This window comes from Octopus bimaculoides, chromosome 14 (assembly GCF_046866305.1).
Source record: "Octopus bimaculoides isolate indiv1 chromosome 14, ASM4686630v1, whole genome shotgun sequence".
NCBI lineage: Eukaryota > Metazoa > Mollusca > Cephalopoda > Octopoda > Octopodidae > Octopus > Octopus bimaculoides.
Genome location: NC_142941.1, coordinates 43471076 through 43492626, shown reverse-complemented (window position 1 = coordinate 43492626; position 21551 = coordinate 43471076). Strand labels below are relative to the sequence as shown.

At 33.2% G+C, this 21551-nt stretch overlaps 1 protein-coding gene across 3 annotated transcripts in view; it reads left to right on the top strand.

The window, feature by feature from the left end:
* LOC106879393 (protocadherin gamma-A4) overlaps window positions 1-21551 on the top strand; it is a 318370-nt gene that overhangs the window by 30576 nt on the left and 266243 nt on the right. For 2 of the 3 annotated variants that reach the window (XM_089362739.1, XM_014928925.3), the window contains one exon: window positions 1-723. This exon is cut by the window's left edge. Coding sequence is in view for 2 of the 3 variants with exons in the window: in XM_014928925.3 (XP_014784411.1) it covers window positions 1-723 (723 nt within the window). In the remaining variant the exon portion in view is untranslated. Of the gene's footprint in view, window positions 724-14261; window positions 15006-21551 lie in introns of those variants that run through there. The other variant, XM_014928924.3, reaches the window with a different exon arrangement.

Genomic DNA, 21551 nt, shown 5'->3' with positions numbered 1-21551 from the left:
AATGTTATTGTTGAAGTTGTTGATGAGAACGACAATGCTCCCTATTTCACCTTTCCTAGCATTAACCCCTTCAGTTTAGATATTCACTATCATCCTCAAAGCAAGAATGACATCACTGTATTAAAAGCATCAGACAGGGACAGTCCAAGAAATGCATTTCTCAAATATGAAATAATTGGTGGTAATGACAAACAGTTATTTCTTATAAATCCCTACACTGGCATGTTATCTTTTTCCCGTGCAGTATATCAAAATGATGCTGGCTCTTATGACTTAAAGGCTGTTGTCAAAGACAGCGGTACACCAGTTCTCTCAGCAACAACAACTCTCTCATTGACACTCTCTGTCAGTAACAAAACATCATTATCTGCTCAGAGCAGAAAGTCTGGCAATTATATACCTCTTTATTTGGTAGCCATAATCACATTTGCAGCTATGATAGTTTTGGTAGTTATTTTGGTTTCTATGATAGCATGCATTATCAGATATAAAAATGGTCGGCGTGTCCAACGCGCTACACCAATTGACCAATCAAATCCAGAGAGGAGTGAAATATATCATTTAGTTTCTCAGTCTAATAACCTCGTTTCTGCATCTCGAAGCACTAATGACACAAGTGGAAGATGTACACCTACAATAGAATCAAGAAGTTTATACAATTCTGCTGATACAAATAGTCTGAAAATAGCAACAATAGCCAGAAGACTTCCAGCTCCCTCCCAGGTAAGTTATATTTTGCCTTAATTAACTTTAGTGACGCTTATCCTTTAATTGGTTTCATTTATGGCAATTTACCAGCAGCAAATAATTGAACACACCGGGATAAATTGGATGTTTTCTTTCCTTTTTTTTTTTCCTTCTTATTGAATTGTTTTCTGTTTTTTGTTTATTTTCTATAAAGCTGTTGGGAATATTTCTCAATAACAAAAGAACAAATATAAAAATTGCACAGTTTTGGGGAATGTTGAGATTTTGTGGAAATTCCACTGGCAACAGTTGCTAATGGGTGGTGCTGAAGCAATGATGTACAGCTGGTGCAAGTGGTTGAAGAACAACAGATTACTGGTAAATCTCAGAGTAGATATGTTATATCAGTTGACACCATAATGGTTTCATCTGACAAATATTGTTTTACATTGACAATAAATGTGCATTTTAAGTTTTATAAACACATGTACATACATACACACACACACATACATGTGCACATAAACAACACATATAAACATGCACATACATATACTTATATGTATCCATATTAACATCTATTTGTGCGTGTGCATGTGTGTGTGTGAGTATACACCCACCCCCACATATATATGAAGGTGCGTGGTTTAGTAGTTATATGCGTCATACAGTCTACCTTTTACTTTGAGCGAGAGGCCTTTTGTCACCAGCAGAGGGTAGAGCCCTCTGAACTTTGCCTAGGCTATTCTTATTCTAGCAGCTATACTTTTAGTGCACCCACCCCCGCTCATCAGACTCTATACAAAGAAAAATTTAACTCTTCACCTCTTAGAGGTGGAAAGTTGTTACAGTCAGTTGGTCAAAAGGTCATCAGACAATAAAAGGTCTGGCGTTGGTGAGGTTGGGTTACCTTTTCTAGAGCAGCTATTTGAGGAATAGGGACTCTTACGACCTTAATCAGTGAATGGGGAGTCCTAATTTTGCAGTAGGTAGAGCTTGAAATGGATACATTGCGTGAATATTTCTTCGTGGGTATTCTGCGAGCCAGGTTTAAGGAAGTCTTCAAGTCCTCTGGCTCAACTGGCTATGCAGAGTATGCAGTATTCACTCTCATAGATGCAGGGGCCCAGGTGTTTTAAGATCATCCAATTGATATTGTATGCAGTCACTTGATCTTTGAGGTGCCACACATGGCTGGACAGGGCTGGGATGAATTGTCTTTCTGGATTCATATATACATTAGAGAGATGGTTGTAAACAAACATCACCATCATACAACTGATGTTGTTCAATTTCAGTTTTCCATGAAAAACATATCAGGCCATGATCCATGTGGAAATATTACCTTGCTTGGAAACAGGTGAAGGTTGGTGACAGGAAGGGCACCAGGTAGTAGAAAATTTGCATCAATGACTTCAGTGTGTCTTATGCAACAATAGCAAAAGTGGATGACAAAGATGACCATATATATGTGTGTGTGTGTGTATATATTGATATATATATATATATATATATATATATATATATATATAAAATACACCATTTTGAGCGTGGCCGTTGCCAGTACCGCCTGACTGGCATTTGTAGGATTTTCGAGCGACATCATTGCCAGTGCCCCTGGACTGGCTCTTGTGCGGGTGGCACATAAAATACACCATTTTGAGCGTGGCCGTTGCCAGTACCGCCTGACTGGCCTTCGTGCGGGTGACACGTAAAAGCACCCACTACGGAGTGGTTGGCGTTAGGAAGGGCATCCAGCTGTAGAAACTCTGCCAAATCAGATTGGAACCTGGTGTTGCCATCCGGTTTCACCAGTCCTCAGTCAAATCGTTGATGATGATGATGATGATGATACACACACACGCATAGCAATGTTCACTTTTATGTTCAATTATAATAAAAACTATTTTACATTAATCTGATGGATTACTCTATATTTTTGTAGAGGACAAGTTTATTATTCCTAAAGAAAAATGTTATTGACAGTGACTTTGAAGTTTTGGCCAGCTAAGTCATCATTATGGCTTAGTAGGCCGGAACTTCAAAGTCACTTTCAACAGCATTCATGTATATGAATAATATCTTATATCTACATATATCAACAAATATACATATACACACACACACATATATATATGCACACACACACACACACTCCTACACAGACACATCCACACACACACACATTCATACACATACACATTCATACACACACACATTCATACACACACTCACACACACACACTCACACACACACACACAGTAATATTATATTATATCGTGCATATATGTGTGTGTATGTGTGTAAACACACATATACACACAGAAAGTCGTATGCATTTTTATCTGTGTATGTTTGTATATTGACATATACATTCCTATCGGTATAAAAGAGAACACAAATGTTTTTATGTTTCTTCTTTTTGTCTGATTTTCTACTATATTCACTGTTCCAAAACTCTGAAAGACTCTTGAGATTCAATTACTTTGTATTAAAAAGAAAATATGACATTTACACATATTCCTCAGCAAATAGAAGAATCTTAACAAATAACAATGGTTCCATTTTACATTGTGACTGTGTATTTGAGTGACAGAGAGGGAAATTCTGGATGTGATCAGGTAACTCCTTTAAAAAGTTGGAGGAAATCTGATCTAAGTATGTATGTATGTATGTATGTGTATGTATGCATGAACACATGTATGTGTGTATGTATATAAGCATGAATGCATGTATGTATGTATGCGTAAATGTGTGTGTAGGTATTTACTTATATATGTATATGTGTACATATGTATGTATATATATATATATATATATATATATATATATATATATATTTCAAAACTTACTGTGTAAAGATAACGCGTGCGTTCGATCATGTGATACAAACAATATATGAGTATATGCATATATATGTACATGTATGTACAAACCTTCATCTACATGTACATATAGATACATATCTGGGTACATGACGTTGCAAAAGAACATGGACAAAATGATAAACAAGGTACAACAAACAAGCAGGCCACATAGAGAACATATCCTTCATCAGCTGCCACCATTAAAACACTGGGGTTTCGAAGAATTAGGGCAGGACAAACACAGACATATAAACATATACATATGTATACATAAACGATGGGCTTCTTTCAGTTTCTATCTACCAAATCTGCTCACAAGGCTTTGATCAGTCCAAGGCTATAGTAAAAACACTTGCCCAAGGTGCCATGCAGTAGGACTGAACCCGAAGCCATGTGGTTGGTAAAGCAAGCTTCTTACCACTCAGCCATACCTGTGCCTTTAAAAAATTATCCTGCACTGCCATGTGACCAGGATTGGAAACATTCATTATAGAGAAAAATGAACTCTCATCATCAGTGAGTTAGCTAAAATTGGAAGAGCCAGAGTGAGAAAAACATTATTACAGCTGAAGAGAGAAAGTGTGAAGATGAGGTAGAGACAGAGCAGGTAGGAAGAGGAAAATAAGTATGATTGAAATGGCACCGGTCAAAAGCTAAGAAAATCATACTTTCATACTTTGTAGTCATGTATTTAAACAAACATTTTTCAATTAAAGAGTTGTTTTCAAGTTCTTCATTTAGTTCTCTGTACATGTTCAGCAATTAAAACCATTCTGTTGTAACTTGGAGAAATTCATGTTGAAGTAATTTTCCAAGTTTCCTGATGAGAGTCTAGACATGTAAGAGGCCAAGTTACAGAATTACAGATGGTAAATTCTAATTAGCAAACATCAATTTATTTATCAAGTTATCAAGTCTTTTTATATATCTGCACATGTGTACATATATATGTATGTGTGTGTGTGTATGTGTGTGCACATACATATATATACATATATACATATATATATATATGTGCACATACATATATAAACATATATATTATATACATATACATTATATATATATATATATATGTATATATATGCATGTGTGTGTGTGAGGTGGGGGTATAATTGAATGAATGAATATATATATATGTGTGTTTACACAAAAACGTGTGTATATATATATATTTATATACAGACTCAAACACACATACACATCAATGTGTCTACCAACACATCACATACACATATACATGCACATAACAGAGAGAGAGAAAGGGAGAGAGAGAGATAGACACACATATATATATATATATATATATATATATATCTCATCACGTCATCTTTATTATCATCACCATTACTTTTATCCATTTTGCCATGAGTTGGAGAGAATGCATCGAAGCAATTTTTTCTATAGACTTATATCCATCCTGTTGCCAAACTTCTCACCTGTTTCTAAGCAAGGTAATATTCCCCATGCCCAGACATATTTTTATGGAAGATTGGGAACAAGCAACACCACTTGTATTATGGTGCCACTCATTTACAACTATTACATAATATCAAGACACTCAGGCGCTAATGCACACATGCATGTACATATACATATTCACACACACACACATATAGTGGGCTTCTTTCAGTTTCCATCCTGCAGATCCACTCACAAGGCTTTGGTTGGCCAGTATGTGTCCAGAACAGTCGGGAACAGGATAACAAAAGAGAAAACACCTACAGACAAAGTTTGACTATATTGAGACTGATAGGTCAGAAGAATATTGGTGGAACTGGAAAATTAAAACATTGACAAGTTAAGATGTAACTGGTCAGATATTGCTGTGTGAGACCACAAGGAAAATATATGTCCGTTTGTGACAATCAACTGCCTTTGGAAACCAATGTGCTTCAAAATAGACAAGAGAAAGGGGAACGTCTATAGACCATTGATGAAGGCTTTGCAAATCCATTACCCAAGATACACTTACAGCTTCATACCTATTATTACTGGAACAGCAGGACACATATTAAACCATCTGGAGTAAAGTATGGCTGAATTTGGGTTCTTGGGGAGAGAATGCAAATCCTTAATTCATATACTACAAATGGTCACAATATCTGGGACTATAAAGGTCTGCAAGACCTTCTTAAGATTTAAAGGATGATGAACAAAACAAGATATGAGGGGCTGCTGGAAGGTTCCTGGTTTTAAGGGGATCATAAAAGACCTGGCTGGAGGCCCAACCTTCTGAGTTCTTTTACTGGGCTTAGAAAAACTAAAGGACAACTGCAATAAGTGTGTGAATCTGAGAGGGGAATACATTGAATAAAATCATAATTAACTAACCCGCTTATATTTTCTTTTAACCAAAACCAGGAACTTTTCAGTACCCAATTTCCTTTACAACCTTGCTACCAAAGAGGTGGCCAGTCAAAATTTACTCAAAATGAAAAAGAGAAACAGAACATACATACATACATATACACATAAACAGATATGTACATATTTATAAATAGGTTTGAAAGAACAAACAGGATAAACAGAGCTCAGTCCATGAGTACATATGCTATTTTATCATTTTATTCAGCAAAGAGTTGCAAAAGTTACAAGATTCTTGTGCATGGCATTTAATACACAAAACTCTTATGCCTTGAATCCCTTTTGTAACTTTCTGCTGATTAAAAATAATACAAAAGTGTGTGTGTGTGTGTAGTTACATATAAGTAGATATATATCTTTATTTGCCTGTCTATCTATCTAGCTATATCAATTTATGTCTCTCCCTCTCTCCCATATATATATATATATTTATATAAATATATATTAATATATAGTATTAGGGAAAAGAATGTATATGTGTATGTATATGTGTGTATGTATATGTATATATATCTATATATATATATATACATACACACAAACACACGCACACACATATGTATGCATGTGTGTGTGTGTATATATATATATATATATATATATATATATATACATATGTATGTATGTATGTATGAATACACATGCATAATACATATATATGTATGTGTGTCTGTGTGTGTATCTATTGAGAGAGAGGAAGAAAGAGAGAGAGAGGAGAGAAGAGAGAGAGATATGGGAGGAGTAAATACATTATTTATCCCTGCATGTATAGCTGTATAAGTATATTAAGTTAGAATTTATGGAAAGCTGCTTAAATGTTTTTTTATGTATTCACTTATTCACTTTGCTTTCTAGTTTAAGCATAAAATGCAACTTTACTGTGTTTCTTTTTTTTTCTTTTCTTCAAATAATTCACATTTAGATTTCTTGGAATCACTCACTTTCTTTGATTCCCTTTTGCTGTGTTGACCTTGGCTTTCATTTCAACTATACTTTCAAACAAACTTACACATACAACATAACTACACATTGTTTCAGCTAAAATATAAAGGAAATGTTTTGCTTCATTTTCAATGATATTTCTTCAATGTATTCGGGTGATATCAAGTTAACTATCTCCACTTGCAGTTCTTTGGGTTTTTTTTTTTTTTTTGGTTAGTTTTGGGATTATTGTTGTTGTTTTCATGCCCTTTTCTCTTTGTTATTTGTCATTATGCCATTATTCCTGAGTGTTCATTGTTTCGGACCTGTCGTACACTTGTTCACCTGCATCCTTCGCCTACAGCTTGTGATTCTCGTTTTACAGAGAATGAAAGCTGTTCGGAAAGAAAAGAACTCGTGTGTAATATGATGATGTTTGATAAGGTTCTAAGGGAGAAATAAAAACTTAGAGTAAAAACAAAAGCAAATTATTAAGATATAATTGGAATATCTTCCTAATCTGGCTAATACTACACCTTAAGGTTTTAGAGTAAAAGGCATGTTTCATTATTATGAATTTTTTTGCCATATTTTGCTTTACACAATGGAGATTATTGACGTAATGGATGAGAAATGGCAAAAATATAAACTCTTAATTAGCATTATACTAAAACTATTTTATAGCAAAAAGCTTTTTATACATTATGCTAAAGGATTATTTTGAATGTTTTATTCCTTGCATCATATTCTACAATATAGAGAAAGAGATATAGAATAATATTGTGCCATACATATAAGGAGATATGATAACTACAGAATGGAATGTTAGCTTATCAGCTAAATGATCATACCCATTCACATTTTGACATCATGCAGTGCTGTGACAATAGTTAATTCATCATCATCGTTATCATCATTATCATCATCTTCAGTGTTGTCCTTATTGTTGTGCTATCATAATTTTTAACTTCTGCTTTGTCCATGGAAGTATGGGTTAGGTGAGAGTTGTTAAGACAGTTTTTCTGTGGCTGGATGTCCTTCCAGATAACAATTCTTACCTGTTCTTGAGTAAAATACTAATTTTTCTGATTTATTATGTGAAAAAAAAAACAAAAAACAATTAATAGCTGGACATTTTATTGCAATCAATGTAAGTAAACAATGAGAAGACAAACACATGCACATTTATAGACACACACATACACACACACACCTGTCTGTTTTTCTATCTACCTACCTACCTGTCTGTCTGTCTATGTATCTAACAATCTATGCATGTATGTATATACATACATATATGCATATATCAGCCTGAGGCTTTAGTGTAGGATACTTGTCGACAGTGTCATGTCATGTGGTGAGAATGAACCCTGAGCCATTGAGTTGCAAAGTAATTTTTTTACCTACATAGCCATACGTGTGCCAATAGTAAATAGCTATTCCATGGTGGTGCAGTTTGCCTGTAAACAGTGGCAAGGGAAAAAAATAGGCTCAACCAGGTTGACTTGCCTTGAATCAGTGGTTACAAGCATTCTACCATTGCAACTAATTTTGGATAAATTTTTAATTATATAGGCCCCTTTGTGTTTTTATGTTAGTTTTATTTTTTTAAATAATCAAGTAGAAAAGAAACTATTTAAAAAGGTTTAATTCTTTAACATTTAGATTTTTTTCACTTAGAAATGTTGTATTATCATCTTCACAATATCCAATATCTATTACTCATTGCATAATATATCTATGAACATTTTGCATGTTATCAAACATTTCATTAGTAAAAGATTTTGCCTTTGTGAATTATTCTGTGATCCATAGATTGGCAAACATTGCCTTAGATAATTTACTAAAATTCCAGTGTTTTCTCTTACAATACAATGGATTATAAGACTTAGTATATATTCACTTACAGCAGTAGCTTAGAATTAATTAATAGATTATTCTACAGAATACGATAGAATAGATATTTTCATTTAGGCAAAAGGTCAATTTTTGTAAAGGAGCCAATTCAGTCGCCCCCCATATTTCTCCCAGTTTATCGCATAATATCTTTCATGCTGTTATCTCTAAGCTATAGTTTACTGTTGACCATTTTTCATCACAACATATTCTGCAATAATCTTTCTGCTGACTGCCATATTTCCCAGTCCACCAAACACACCATATTTCAAGATTTTAATTAAAACTCCTTTGTAATGAATATTTAAGGTAGTGATTTGCAAACACGATAGCTTTTAATCTAAATTCCATGCTTTGATACCTCCATCGTTCATGCGTTCTGTAGATTAGCTAAACCTTAATTCTGTGGTAGTAGCTCAATGGGCAGGGGAATTTGGCAGGGAATCATAAGATGATTGATTGAATAGCTTGCTGGAGAAGTAAGCTGAAGTAGGTCTGGTAAGGGCATGCTGTTTATTATTTCAGTGGAATCTCTATGAAATGGATTGTTATAAGAAAGGGGTGGATAAGAATTAATGAATGAAATACAATTTATTTGTAGCTAACATAATTATAGCATAATTAGAGAAATTTAAAATGGCTGTTCTTCACAATATTTCTAAATATCTCTGAGAATAATAACGGTAACAAATAAATGTAATTTACTTAGAATTTTCTTTAATAGAATGAACTTTTAAGCATATATCATGCGCATGCGTACACACACACACATACACAAACATGGACGTGCGCGCACACATGCACACACACACACACACACACACACACACACACACAAACAGAGGTTAACAATTAATTGATAGGCTATTTTTTTGTTTTTGTTTTATAAATACATGATTTTAATATACAGAAAGATATTTGAGAAAGAGAGAATGTAAAATATAAAATGCATTTATTTAGAGCTTTTATGATAAATGTTACTGATTCAGTCTTCTGAGACTATACTGCTGAGCTTGAGACTAGCTGTATGCAAATATACAATTTCATTGTAACACAGAAATAGGAGTGGCTGTGTGGTAAGTAGCTTGCTTACCAACCACATGGTTCCAGGTTCAGTCCCACTGCGTGGCACCTGAGGCAAGTGTCTTCTACTATAGCCTCGGGCCGACCAAAGCCTTGTGAGTGGATTTGGTAGACGGAAACTGAAAGAAACCCATCGTATATATGTATCTACTTTGTTTATGTTTGGTCTTACTTCTTTCAGTCATTAGGTGGTGTCCATGCTGGAGCACCACCTTGAGGAATTTTTAGTCAAACAAATAAACTCTAGTACATTTTTTTTATGTTTTTAAGTGCCCAGTACATATCCTGTCAATCTCTTTTACTGAAATACTAAATTACAAGGATGTAAACAGACCGATACTGGTTGTCAAGTGGTGATGGTGGACAAGAACAGACACACACACACACACACACAATGAAGCCTCTTTTAGTTTCCATCTACCAAATACATTCACAAGGCTTTGGTCAGCTGAAGGCTATATTAGAAGACGCTTGCCCAAGATGCCATGCAATGAGACTGAACCCAGAACCATGTAATTGAGAAGCAAGCTTCTTACCACACAGCTATGCCTGTGCCTGTATATTCCAGACATTCCAGCCAGGTCTCCAGTTTATGCCTTTTATTGCAGAAAGCAGATATAATCACTTAAAATATCATTATCCTTCACTGCAGAAATTAGTTTTATAAAGCAATCTGTCTTTTGTTGAGGAATGTCATGTCTGAAACAATTTTCTGTTGAAATACATCACAGTTATTTTGGCAATATGACTTGCAGAAAATACCAATACTATTTTTTTTTTTTTTTCGGTAGATATTTAACGTCATTATTGGAATAGCCATAATATTTAATTTTGCAGTGAAAAGGTTAAGACTACCTTTCTTCCACACTACCACTGATCACTGCCATTTTGTGACAGGTTATGAGCGCTGTCTTCCTTCCAAAACCAAAAGAAAAGAAAATAATAATAATAATAATAATAATAATAGTTATAATGACAATGATGATAATACTAATAATAATAATAATAATAATAATAATAATAATAATAATAATAGTAATAATAATAATGATAAATAAGAGACTGTGGAAGATTAAGGGAATAATTATTCCTGTGGTAATTAATGCGATTAGCACAACACCCAAAATGCTATCTGAAAGACTGAAAAAGATTGGAATTGAAACTCTCTTTGTTGACCTGCAGAAAAGTACCATCCTGTATTGTAAAAGAATCCTAAGAAAATTTTCTCAAGATTTGAGGAGATTTGTTGTCACCAAACCTTATGATAAAATTCCTGCTAATTAAATTAGCAATTATCGGCTTAATGACAATAATAATAATAATAATAATAATAATAATAATAACAACAATAACAACAGCAACCGCAACAGTATTGGCAGCAACAGCAACAACATAATAATAATTCAAAGTGTACAACATAGTAATTTAAAATATCAAGTATAAGTTTTTGTATTAAACATATATTGCAGTCAACAGTGAACAATGTTGAGTATGACAGGGGGGGGGGGGACAAAGAGAAAGAGTCTTGGAGAAAATAATGAAAGATGCAAAAGAAAAAACAATTTTTCTCTCTTTGAGCGTAGAAGAAATGGCATCAATGAACTAGTATCTAATGTTAGACCATCATTAAGGAAGGTGTAACCAACTTTCATCCATAGAGATGTTAGTAGCTCATGGCCTTTTATAGTGTATGTAATTGTAAAGATGTAAGTTTATTTCAAAAAAGTACAAATGGCATTTTAGATAACTCTCACGCTCCAACCGAACATGCTGTATATTATACAATTAAGTAATTGATTAATTCACTTTGTTGGAGAATGAAATGTTGTGCAAATTAGATGACCTGCTTATGAGGGGAAGTCAACAATTATGTGTACTTCTGCTATAACATATCTCTATTATTGTCACGCTGCCTTCTTCGCATGTGTGCTTATAGTTGCTACTATTGTGGTCATGTGATCGAAGTTTGAGCCTGATCACATCATTTTTCATTCTGGCTTTATTGTGTAAGCATGGTTACTTCATTAGCAATGTGTATTAAAGAAGAACAAAGAGCACTGATCTGATTTCTCTGGTCAGAAGATGTGTCAGGTACTGAAATTCATCAGAGGCTTTTAGCACAATAGTGGCACAGCTCACTACAGCATAGAAGTATGTATGAGAGGATCGAGAAGTTTAAAAGTGGCTGGACAAGCATGACGCACAAAGAGGGAGCAGGATGCCCATCAATCTCCACCACTGACAAGAAGATTCAGCAAGTTTGAGAGTTGGTGATGGTGAACCGGTTCACTATTACCATCTCTTTGATCACTGCTCTTTGTTCTTCTTTGGTGCACATTGCTAGTGGAGTGGCCATGCTTACACTGTAAGGCCAGAAAGAAAAATGGCATGATCAGGCTCAAACTTTGATCATGTGACCACAATAGTACCAACTATAAGCATGGATGCACAGAAGGCAATGTGACAATTGGTAAGATCAGCCATGATGGATATTTAATACTATACTTTTCAGATAACACACACACACACACACATATATATACATACTTGGAAATGGATGTGTGGTGTTTCATCATATAATAATATAAATGGTAGAGTTGCTATACTACTTTGGTCCATCAACCTGTGGGGCAAAACTTAGTGCTCCCCATAACTCCTTTTAGTTCATACAAGGAGTGAAGTGGGAATTAAGAATTATGATCATAGAAGTTGCAATGTACAGAGGAAGCATGCTGGATATTGGTTGGAGAATTTTATTAAACATAGTTAAAAATTAGATGAAAAGCAATAAAAATAATTAACCTTTTAGGGGCTCTTTTAACCCTATTGATACCAACCCGCTTGAGATTGCCTCCAGTTCTCAAGTACAACTGTATTGTTTTGAAAAGTTCCACCAAAACTTAGTCTTAATTTACATTCCTACCACTAGCATGAAAATGATTTTACTAAATTCTTCATTATATCCAAAATTAATTGAAGTAAACAGTACATCTCAACAGAAATATGGTAACAAATGGGTTCATTTTTACAAGTGCTTTAGTAATAAAGCATCTTAATGTTGCTTAGGGATAAGATGTCTCATAGTTAGACGTTTCCTATTGAACAAATATTTTCCTTCCTACCCTACTGAAGTGGGGAAAAAAATGATGTATTAAAAATAAAAAAAAAATCTGTAGCCATGATAGAAAACTTTGCACAAGCCAGCAAAAGTTTGAGAAGAAAATCCAATGGATTTTGAAACAACATGATTGGGATAAAGCTTTAAAGCAGACAAACCATTGGAAAGTAGTGGTGCTAAGACTCTAGAACGGTGCTCTGCAACCTTTTTTCACTTGTGGTACACTTCTTTTCAAAAATTCAGTGGCACACCTGAACTAGAAATAAAACTTAAAATATGGGGGAAAAATTATATTCAAGTTAAACTGCAGCACACCTAGTATCATCACGTGTAACACCAGTGTGCTGCAGCATACCAGTTGTAGGGGACTGCTCTAGAACATTTTTTCAACCATTTTTTATCCATGGGGCTCCTTTGATCCATATTTCACTCAACTGGATTCCCATAGAAATTTGATGTTTAAAATGTCCCATTGTAGTTTTATAATTAAATACTATTAGGAATTGCATAAAAAATAACTGAAATATTTTGTGTTGTAGAAGTACAACCAATTCATTGCTCATAAATTTTAACAGCAAAATCTTACATGGGCCTCTAAGGGTCTTGTGGACCCCGGTTGAGAACCATTGCTCTAGAAGATCAAGTGGAGTTTTGGTCTGACAAATTTTCAAATGATGAATATATTTATACAAATAAAGAATTATTGAGAATGTTAATGGTGATTGTGATGGTGGCGGTGATGATAATGTCTTCTTTTGAAGAGGTCTTCAACTTTACAATCCTACTTTATGCTAAAGACCAAATTGCCCTCTGCTGGAGCCTGATTAAAAATTTGCGCAAAAAGCAGTTTTTCGGTAGAATATATACGTGTGTGTGTGTGTGTGTTTGTATGCACATGTATATGTGTGTGCATGTTTGCATGCATGTATGTTTATCTATATATATATATATATATATATATGTGTGTGTGTGTGTGTGTGTGTATGTATATATATATATATGTGCGTGCATATATGTATACACACACACATATATATATACATAAATATATATATATGTATATGTATGTATATATGTATATGTATATACAGTTATATACATAAGTATATATGAATACATATGTATATACATATATGCATGCATGCTTATATATCATTAGGTGTACAAATTAAGGAAAGAATATGTAATACATATGAGGTGCATTTCAAAAGATTTGAGACTCCTTTCAGTGAGATAGTTATAAATGTTCTAGATTATTGTAATTTTACTATTTCATTACTATACATCTAACAAGCTGACCTGCCAATTTTTGTTATTCCAGATTGAAGGAGATGGCTCTAACAGCACTTTGAACATACCCTACTAAAAAACTGCTTGCCACAGCTGACTAGTTTGAAGAATGCAGTTGGGACATGAAGACAATCTGGAAGCTCACCATTCAATAAAGTTTTGTGTTAAACTGGAAAAAAAACATTACAGAAACTAATGAAATATTCCAGACAGCTTATGGATTAACTTGTATGAGCTGAGCGTCTGTTTTTGCTGGCACAAATCAGCCAAGCAAAGCAAGCCCCCTAGGAAGCTCAAGATGATGCCCTTTTTCAACGGCAAAGGCATCATTCTACATCCACTGGGTTCCCTCTGGCTGGACAGTGAACAGAGTACTTTATGGAGTTTTTGAGGGAGTTCAGGAAGAGATTTCAATTGCAAAAGGCCTGAGCACTTAAACCAGCGCAATACACCAGTCCACAATTCCATCCTGGTAACCAACTACTTGACAGAGATGGACACCAAAACTGTCCCTCATCCACCCTACTGTCCAGACCTTGCTTCCTGTGACTTTTGGCTGTCTTCAAAGCTGAAGGAGACAATGAAGAAGGCTGTGACAAGGGTCCTGGACATCTTCACTTTGGAGGACTTCCATGGAGCCTTCACGAAGTGGATGGAGCACTACAACAAGTGCATTGAAGTCAGAGGATCCAACTTTCAAGGAGATTAGAGTTCTGTACTTCTTTGAAATTAATAAATGGCTCTCCTGAAAAAGTCTCAAACCTTCTGGAATGCACCTTGTATAGTAGTGTATATTTATTCATTTAAAATTGTTAATTCATTCTGTTACATCTCAGTTCTTCTTGCTATGAGCAATCCTTCAGAATCCAGCCATAGTTTATATATATATATATATATATATATATATATATATATATATATATATATATATATATATATATATATATATTTTTATACATATATATATATATATATATATATATATATATATATATATATATTTTTATACATATATATATATATGTGTGTGTATGTATGTATATATATACGTATATATGTATATATATGTATATACGTATACCTATATATATGTATATATATATACGTATATATATATATATATACATATATATGTATATATATATATATGTATATATATATATATATGTATATATATATATATATGTATATATATATGTATATTTTTGTATATATGTATATAGAAACATATATATGTATACATGTATATATTAATGTATGTGTATGAGCATGTGAGTGTATGTGTGTGCATGTGTGTGAGTGAGCAAGTGAGTGTGTGTGCATTGTATGTGTCATCTGCAGCAATATCTGCATTTTTTTTTTGCAACCCTTTTATGAACATATTTCAGACAAAATAAGCCTGGCTCTCTGTTTGAATTAATTATGAAAATAATCAATATTTTGAAAGGATTTTGTAAAACAGCTAACTTTATTCTTATTAAGGTTGGTGTTTGAAAATGTAACTGAACAAAAGGCTCTTACATAAACTCATCAATAGAAAGTTTTTTTTATTTAAACAGGAACAAATATGAACACTTTCAAAACAAGCCCTGTTATTGTATCCTAGAATTAAATGTAATGTGCGATGGGTTGATACCTGCTCTTGTTGTTATTTTTGTTGTTTAAATACCATTCTCATTTCAACAGCCTCCAATGGAGTAGGTCTTTGTTCAAAAGCCTTACAGTTGTGAAACATACTTTTTTTTTTTTTGCTTTGTCAGCATGTATCTAAACCTGTTATCCAACGTAGTACCAGATGCAAATTTTTTTAAGATGATAGGATGTGTTTTGGTCCAACTTGTGGAATATTGTGTGGTTCATTGAAAACATTTTTCTAAGATCAATCTGTATCAAGAAATTCAGTTTTGTAAGCCTGTCCATTGTACAGAAAAATAGAATAATATAAGAGAGAAAAGAGAAAGAAAATGGAATTCACGTGATACTTTATTAATCCCTACAATCATTTTGATCCGTCATGCATTGGTCCCTCGTGAGTGAGAAGTTGTATAAATAGTTGTGGTGCATCATTCAGTGGAGATGTGCCTCATCAAGCGACTTTTCTAAAAGTACCTCGTTCTTTAATCTCTGTTTTGCTTATTTTGATTAGAATTCATTCTGGTAGTTATCTGTAGCTACTGGCATACAGGAGAAAACTTGAGTTAAAAAGAATAGGGTAGGAGATGATGATGATGATGATGATGATGATATGATTGTGACAACAAGGACGTGAAAAATGATGACAATAATGATGACGATGATGATGGTGGAGGTGATGCTGCTGCTGCTGATGATGATGATGATGATGATCATGATGATGATGATGGTAATTGCATTGGCCTTATCGATAAGAAGGTGTAGACTTTGTAGACATTCCTCAGATAGTGAATACTGACAAATTCAAAAGCTGCAAATAAGTAAAGATCAGATATTTCAGAGGTGCCAATTACGCTGCAGATGCTATCATGTAAAATTCTTATGTACAGCATGGAATAGGGTGAATAATTCTTGTTGAAAACCCTGTATGTATTGTATGTGCGTCTTTCTTTTATCATTTATTTGTTTCAGTCATTGGACAGTGGTCATGTTGGTGCTTATTCTATCACTTCTCTTTTACTGAACTACTAATCTATAGGAATGTAAACAAACCAACATCATTTGTGAAGCAGTGGTGAGAGATAAGTGCAACACAAAAACAAAGGGATAAATACAGATCAATACACAGACACACACGCACACATAAATGACTACAACAGGATGCTTTCAGTTTCTGTCTACCAACCCCACTTACAAGTCTTTGGTCAGCCAAGGGTTATGGTAGAAGATACTTCTTCAAGGTTCCACACAGTGGGACTGAACTCAAGACCATATGGCTGCAAAGCAACGTTGCTAGCTACATAGACACACTTTAAAGATCATCGTCATCATTATCTTCATCATTTTCACCATCGTTATCATTTAATGTTCATGTTCCATGTTGACATGGGTTGAACAGTCTGGCTGTGTTGAAGGACTGCATTGTGCTCCAATGACTGTTTCTGCATGGTTTCCTAACGCCAACCACTTTATAGCATGGACTGGATGCAATTTTTCATGCCATCTGCACCACAGAGGCTGCCATATAGTTCACAGGACTAGGAGTCCCTGAGTAGATGGGGGTCAGCTTCATGCTAGGGGATGAAGGAATTACTATGGAAGAGAGAAGCAAAGCAGGTTCCTGCAGTGGGATCTGTATGACTATGCATATTAAAAATGTTTTAAATGACTGTATACGTATGTATGTATGTATGCATGTATGTATTTATGTGTGTGTGTGTGTATGTATGTATGTATGTATGTATGTATGTATGTATGTATCTATCTATCTATCCATCTATATATATATATATATATATATATATATATATATATACATATATATATATATATATATATATGTACGTATGTATTTATTATTAGTATTTAGCAAAAGTAACAAAGTGACTGAAGGTTCGGGAACTTTTTGCATTACCAAAAATACACATATACTCATATTTTGAGTACCATTTTTCCTGTTTGCATCAACATACCTGTATATGTAAATATAAAAACTTGTAATGATTGTTCTAGTTACTGCTTGACACCACATCTGCTCTGATTATTGGAGGTATTTCAATCATGACTATCCTATAATTTTAGTAGTTTCTAGAACTACATCATTTCATAAATCTTTTCCCACTTCCAAGTCTCTTCCACGGGTGAGATTTCAAGAAGATTTGACAAAAATTGAAATCAGTCAAGTAGCTATTATGTGGCTTGCCTTATCAAATTGATGTCCATGGCTAGAACAGTAACCCTTTAGCATTCATATTATTCTGTCAAATGTAATGCTTATTTTCTTCACATTATTTTGAACAAATCATGTTTTATTTCATTGCTTCAAGATTTCTATGATATGATTATTTATTTTTAAAATGACATTGCAGGGTAGATGTGAGAGACTGGATCTGCTTAGCTTGAACATAAACCAAGTGGGATATTTAGGCCAGATATGGACAGTTTAAATGCTAAAGGATAAGGTGAATCTGAAAATGTAAAATAGAAGAAAAATTATAGATAATTCAGAATTTGGTATTGTTGCAACATTGAGATTCTGCCCAAAGTTTCAAGTCATTAATAACCAAACCACAAGATATCCCTGCTTCCCAAACACATGATTTTTGGTTCAGTCCCATTGTGTGGCACCTTGAGCATGTATCTTCTACTATAGTCTTCTACTATAGCCTTGTGAGTGGATTTGGCAGATGGAAACTGAAAGAAGCCTGTCATGTGCATGTGTGTGTCTTTTTCTGTATTTGTCCCCCACCACTGCTTGACAACTGGTGTTGGTGTGTTTCTGTCCCTGTAAATTAGCGGTTTGGCAAATGAGACTGACTGAATAAGTACCAGGCTTTAAAAAAGTCCTGGGATTGATTTGTTTGACTAAAACCCTTCGAGGTGGTGCTCCAGCATGGCTGCAGTCAAATGACTGAAACAAGTAAAGGATAGAAGATATATACATAAATATATATGCATGTATATTAATGTTTATGTTCAGTTATAATATAAACAATTTTACCCTATTCTAATGGGTTACTCTATACTTTTATATAAGCCATTGTCTAATGATGTCTTAGCTGGCTGAAACTTCGTAGTCAGTGTCAACAACATTCTTGTATATGAATAATAATTATATATGTATATATAAATTAGAGAAAATAGCAGATTTCCAAAAGAGCGAAGTACATGTAACAAAAATTCTCCACCCTCTCTAATGTGAACAACAAAAAGAACAACAACATCGTTGCTACTAGCATAAAGATTATTATATATGTATTTATATCTGATTTATTGTAACTTTTTTGTGTTATTTTTGCACTATTACTCTTTAGTTTTCTGTTGTAGAGCCTTACTTAGAAAAGGTCAGGTTCAAACTGAAAATGATGGCGTATATTTGACTCATTTTCGGGAAGAAATATTCGCATACATACACATATGCATTTGCATTTATATATGTGTGTATGTATATATATATATATATATATATATATATATATATATATAAATTGTATTGTTTATATATATAAATATATTGTACATAATATTATGTGTGCATATATATATATATATATCTATATATATATATATATATATACACAGTGAATAATATTATATAAATGCATATATATAAGTATACACACACACACACACACACATATATATATGTACACACAGATGCACACAGACACACACACACACACACACACATATATATATATGTTTATAAAATAAGAAGCAAATATATATATACTCACATATACACATGCACACAAATATACACAAACATACATGCACATACACACACACACAAATGATAAATCAAATATATGTAAACCAATAATATAAACCAGAAATAAATATATATATATATATATATATATATGCATTTCTCTTCCCCTCTTTCTCACTCTACATATATATATATATATATATATGAACATACTCACACACATATACATATATGCATTTCTCTGCCCCTCTTTCTCACTCTACACACACACACACACACACATATATATATATATATATATATATATATATATGAACATACTCACACACATGCACATACAAATATAGAAATTAGAAAACAAGAAAACCAGAAAAAATGCTGATTACTAATATTCTGGGCAGCCTTATGAAAATTAATAATTTCCAACATGATTCCATTATTTAGAGTAATCAATATATAAAAACTGACATAATTTCATTCAATCTGTAAAGAAGATGAATGAAAACATACAAAAAAGGGTACATTTATTGTAATTCCAAAAAAAAAAAAAATGACAAGACCAAACAGAAATAATTTATGAAGAATGATGAATTTTCGCTTTTTTTTTTTTTCTAACCTTTTATCAAAATATCTTTGAAGTAATATCTCTGTATAGGATCAGGATAAATTAAAGGGGGGAACCTTACTGAATTTGGGAAAGAATAATTTTTTTTTTTTAAATTTATTTTATGCAAGCACATACACACACATGTACACACAGGCACATACATACACATCACATGTATGTATGTATATATATATATATATGTATTCCTATTGTTATTCTATCAATGAAACACAGAACATGCACAAAGGAAAACTATATGCATATGTGTATATATATATATATATACAAACACACATAAATATGTGTGTCTCTATGTATGTATATATATATATATATATATATCAACATATCTTTATATACATATATTTGTATACAATTATATATAATGATATTTATATATCTAATTGTATATATATATATATGTATATATAATTACATATATATATATAATTATACATATATATATATATATATATATATATATATATATATATATATATATATAGTTTTATTTATATCTATATAATTATGTATAAATATAGATACATATACATGAATGGATAATCATTCTTATTATGGTGAATGAGAATATAATTGTAACAAATTACTTATCGATGCATAATCATATTCTTGCACATATTCAAACTCTGAAGCTGTGAGTGAGCAGAATGTACATTCACACACATACTATATACAAAACATCACTATATACCCACAAAAATGAACATCCATACATGTCCACATGCATATATAATTGTGTATGCATGGCTGTATGCACACATGCACATAAATGTTTTTTAGAGCTGTGGTGGGAAAGAAACACAGAAACAAGAGAAAACACAACATCCCACCCAAAAATAAAATTATTTTAAATATAAAAAATATTTAGATAATGACTGGGAGATAACAATTTACCCAAAGTAGCCACCATCAGCTTCTATCATGGCCTCAAGATGGATCTGAATTCTGGCACATGCATTTCTCACTGTATCCTTGGGAAGATCTTTTGAACACCTTGATTTTGGCCACCAGCTTAGCCTCTGTGTTGCAAGCAGAGTGATTGGTGTCTTTCTCAACTTTGCCTTGCACATAGTAATCCATGGCTGGTGCAGTCATAAAAATTTTCGAACTCTTTCTGGAGATATGACAATGGGCCAAACCATATTGCCTTCCAGTAGTAACCCTCTCCAGCCAGATTTTGACTACAGGTTCTCTCTCTCTCTCTCTCTCTCTCTCTCTTTATTTCTGTGTGTGTGTGTATATATATTTTTTCTCTCTCTCTTTATTTTCTCTCTCTTTATTCTCTCTCCCTGTTTCTTTCTGTGTTCCTTTCTGTGGAAGAGCATAGGCTTGAAACATTAAAGACTTTT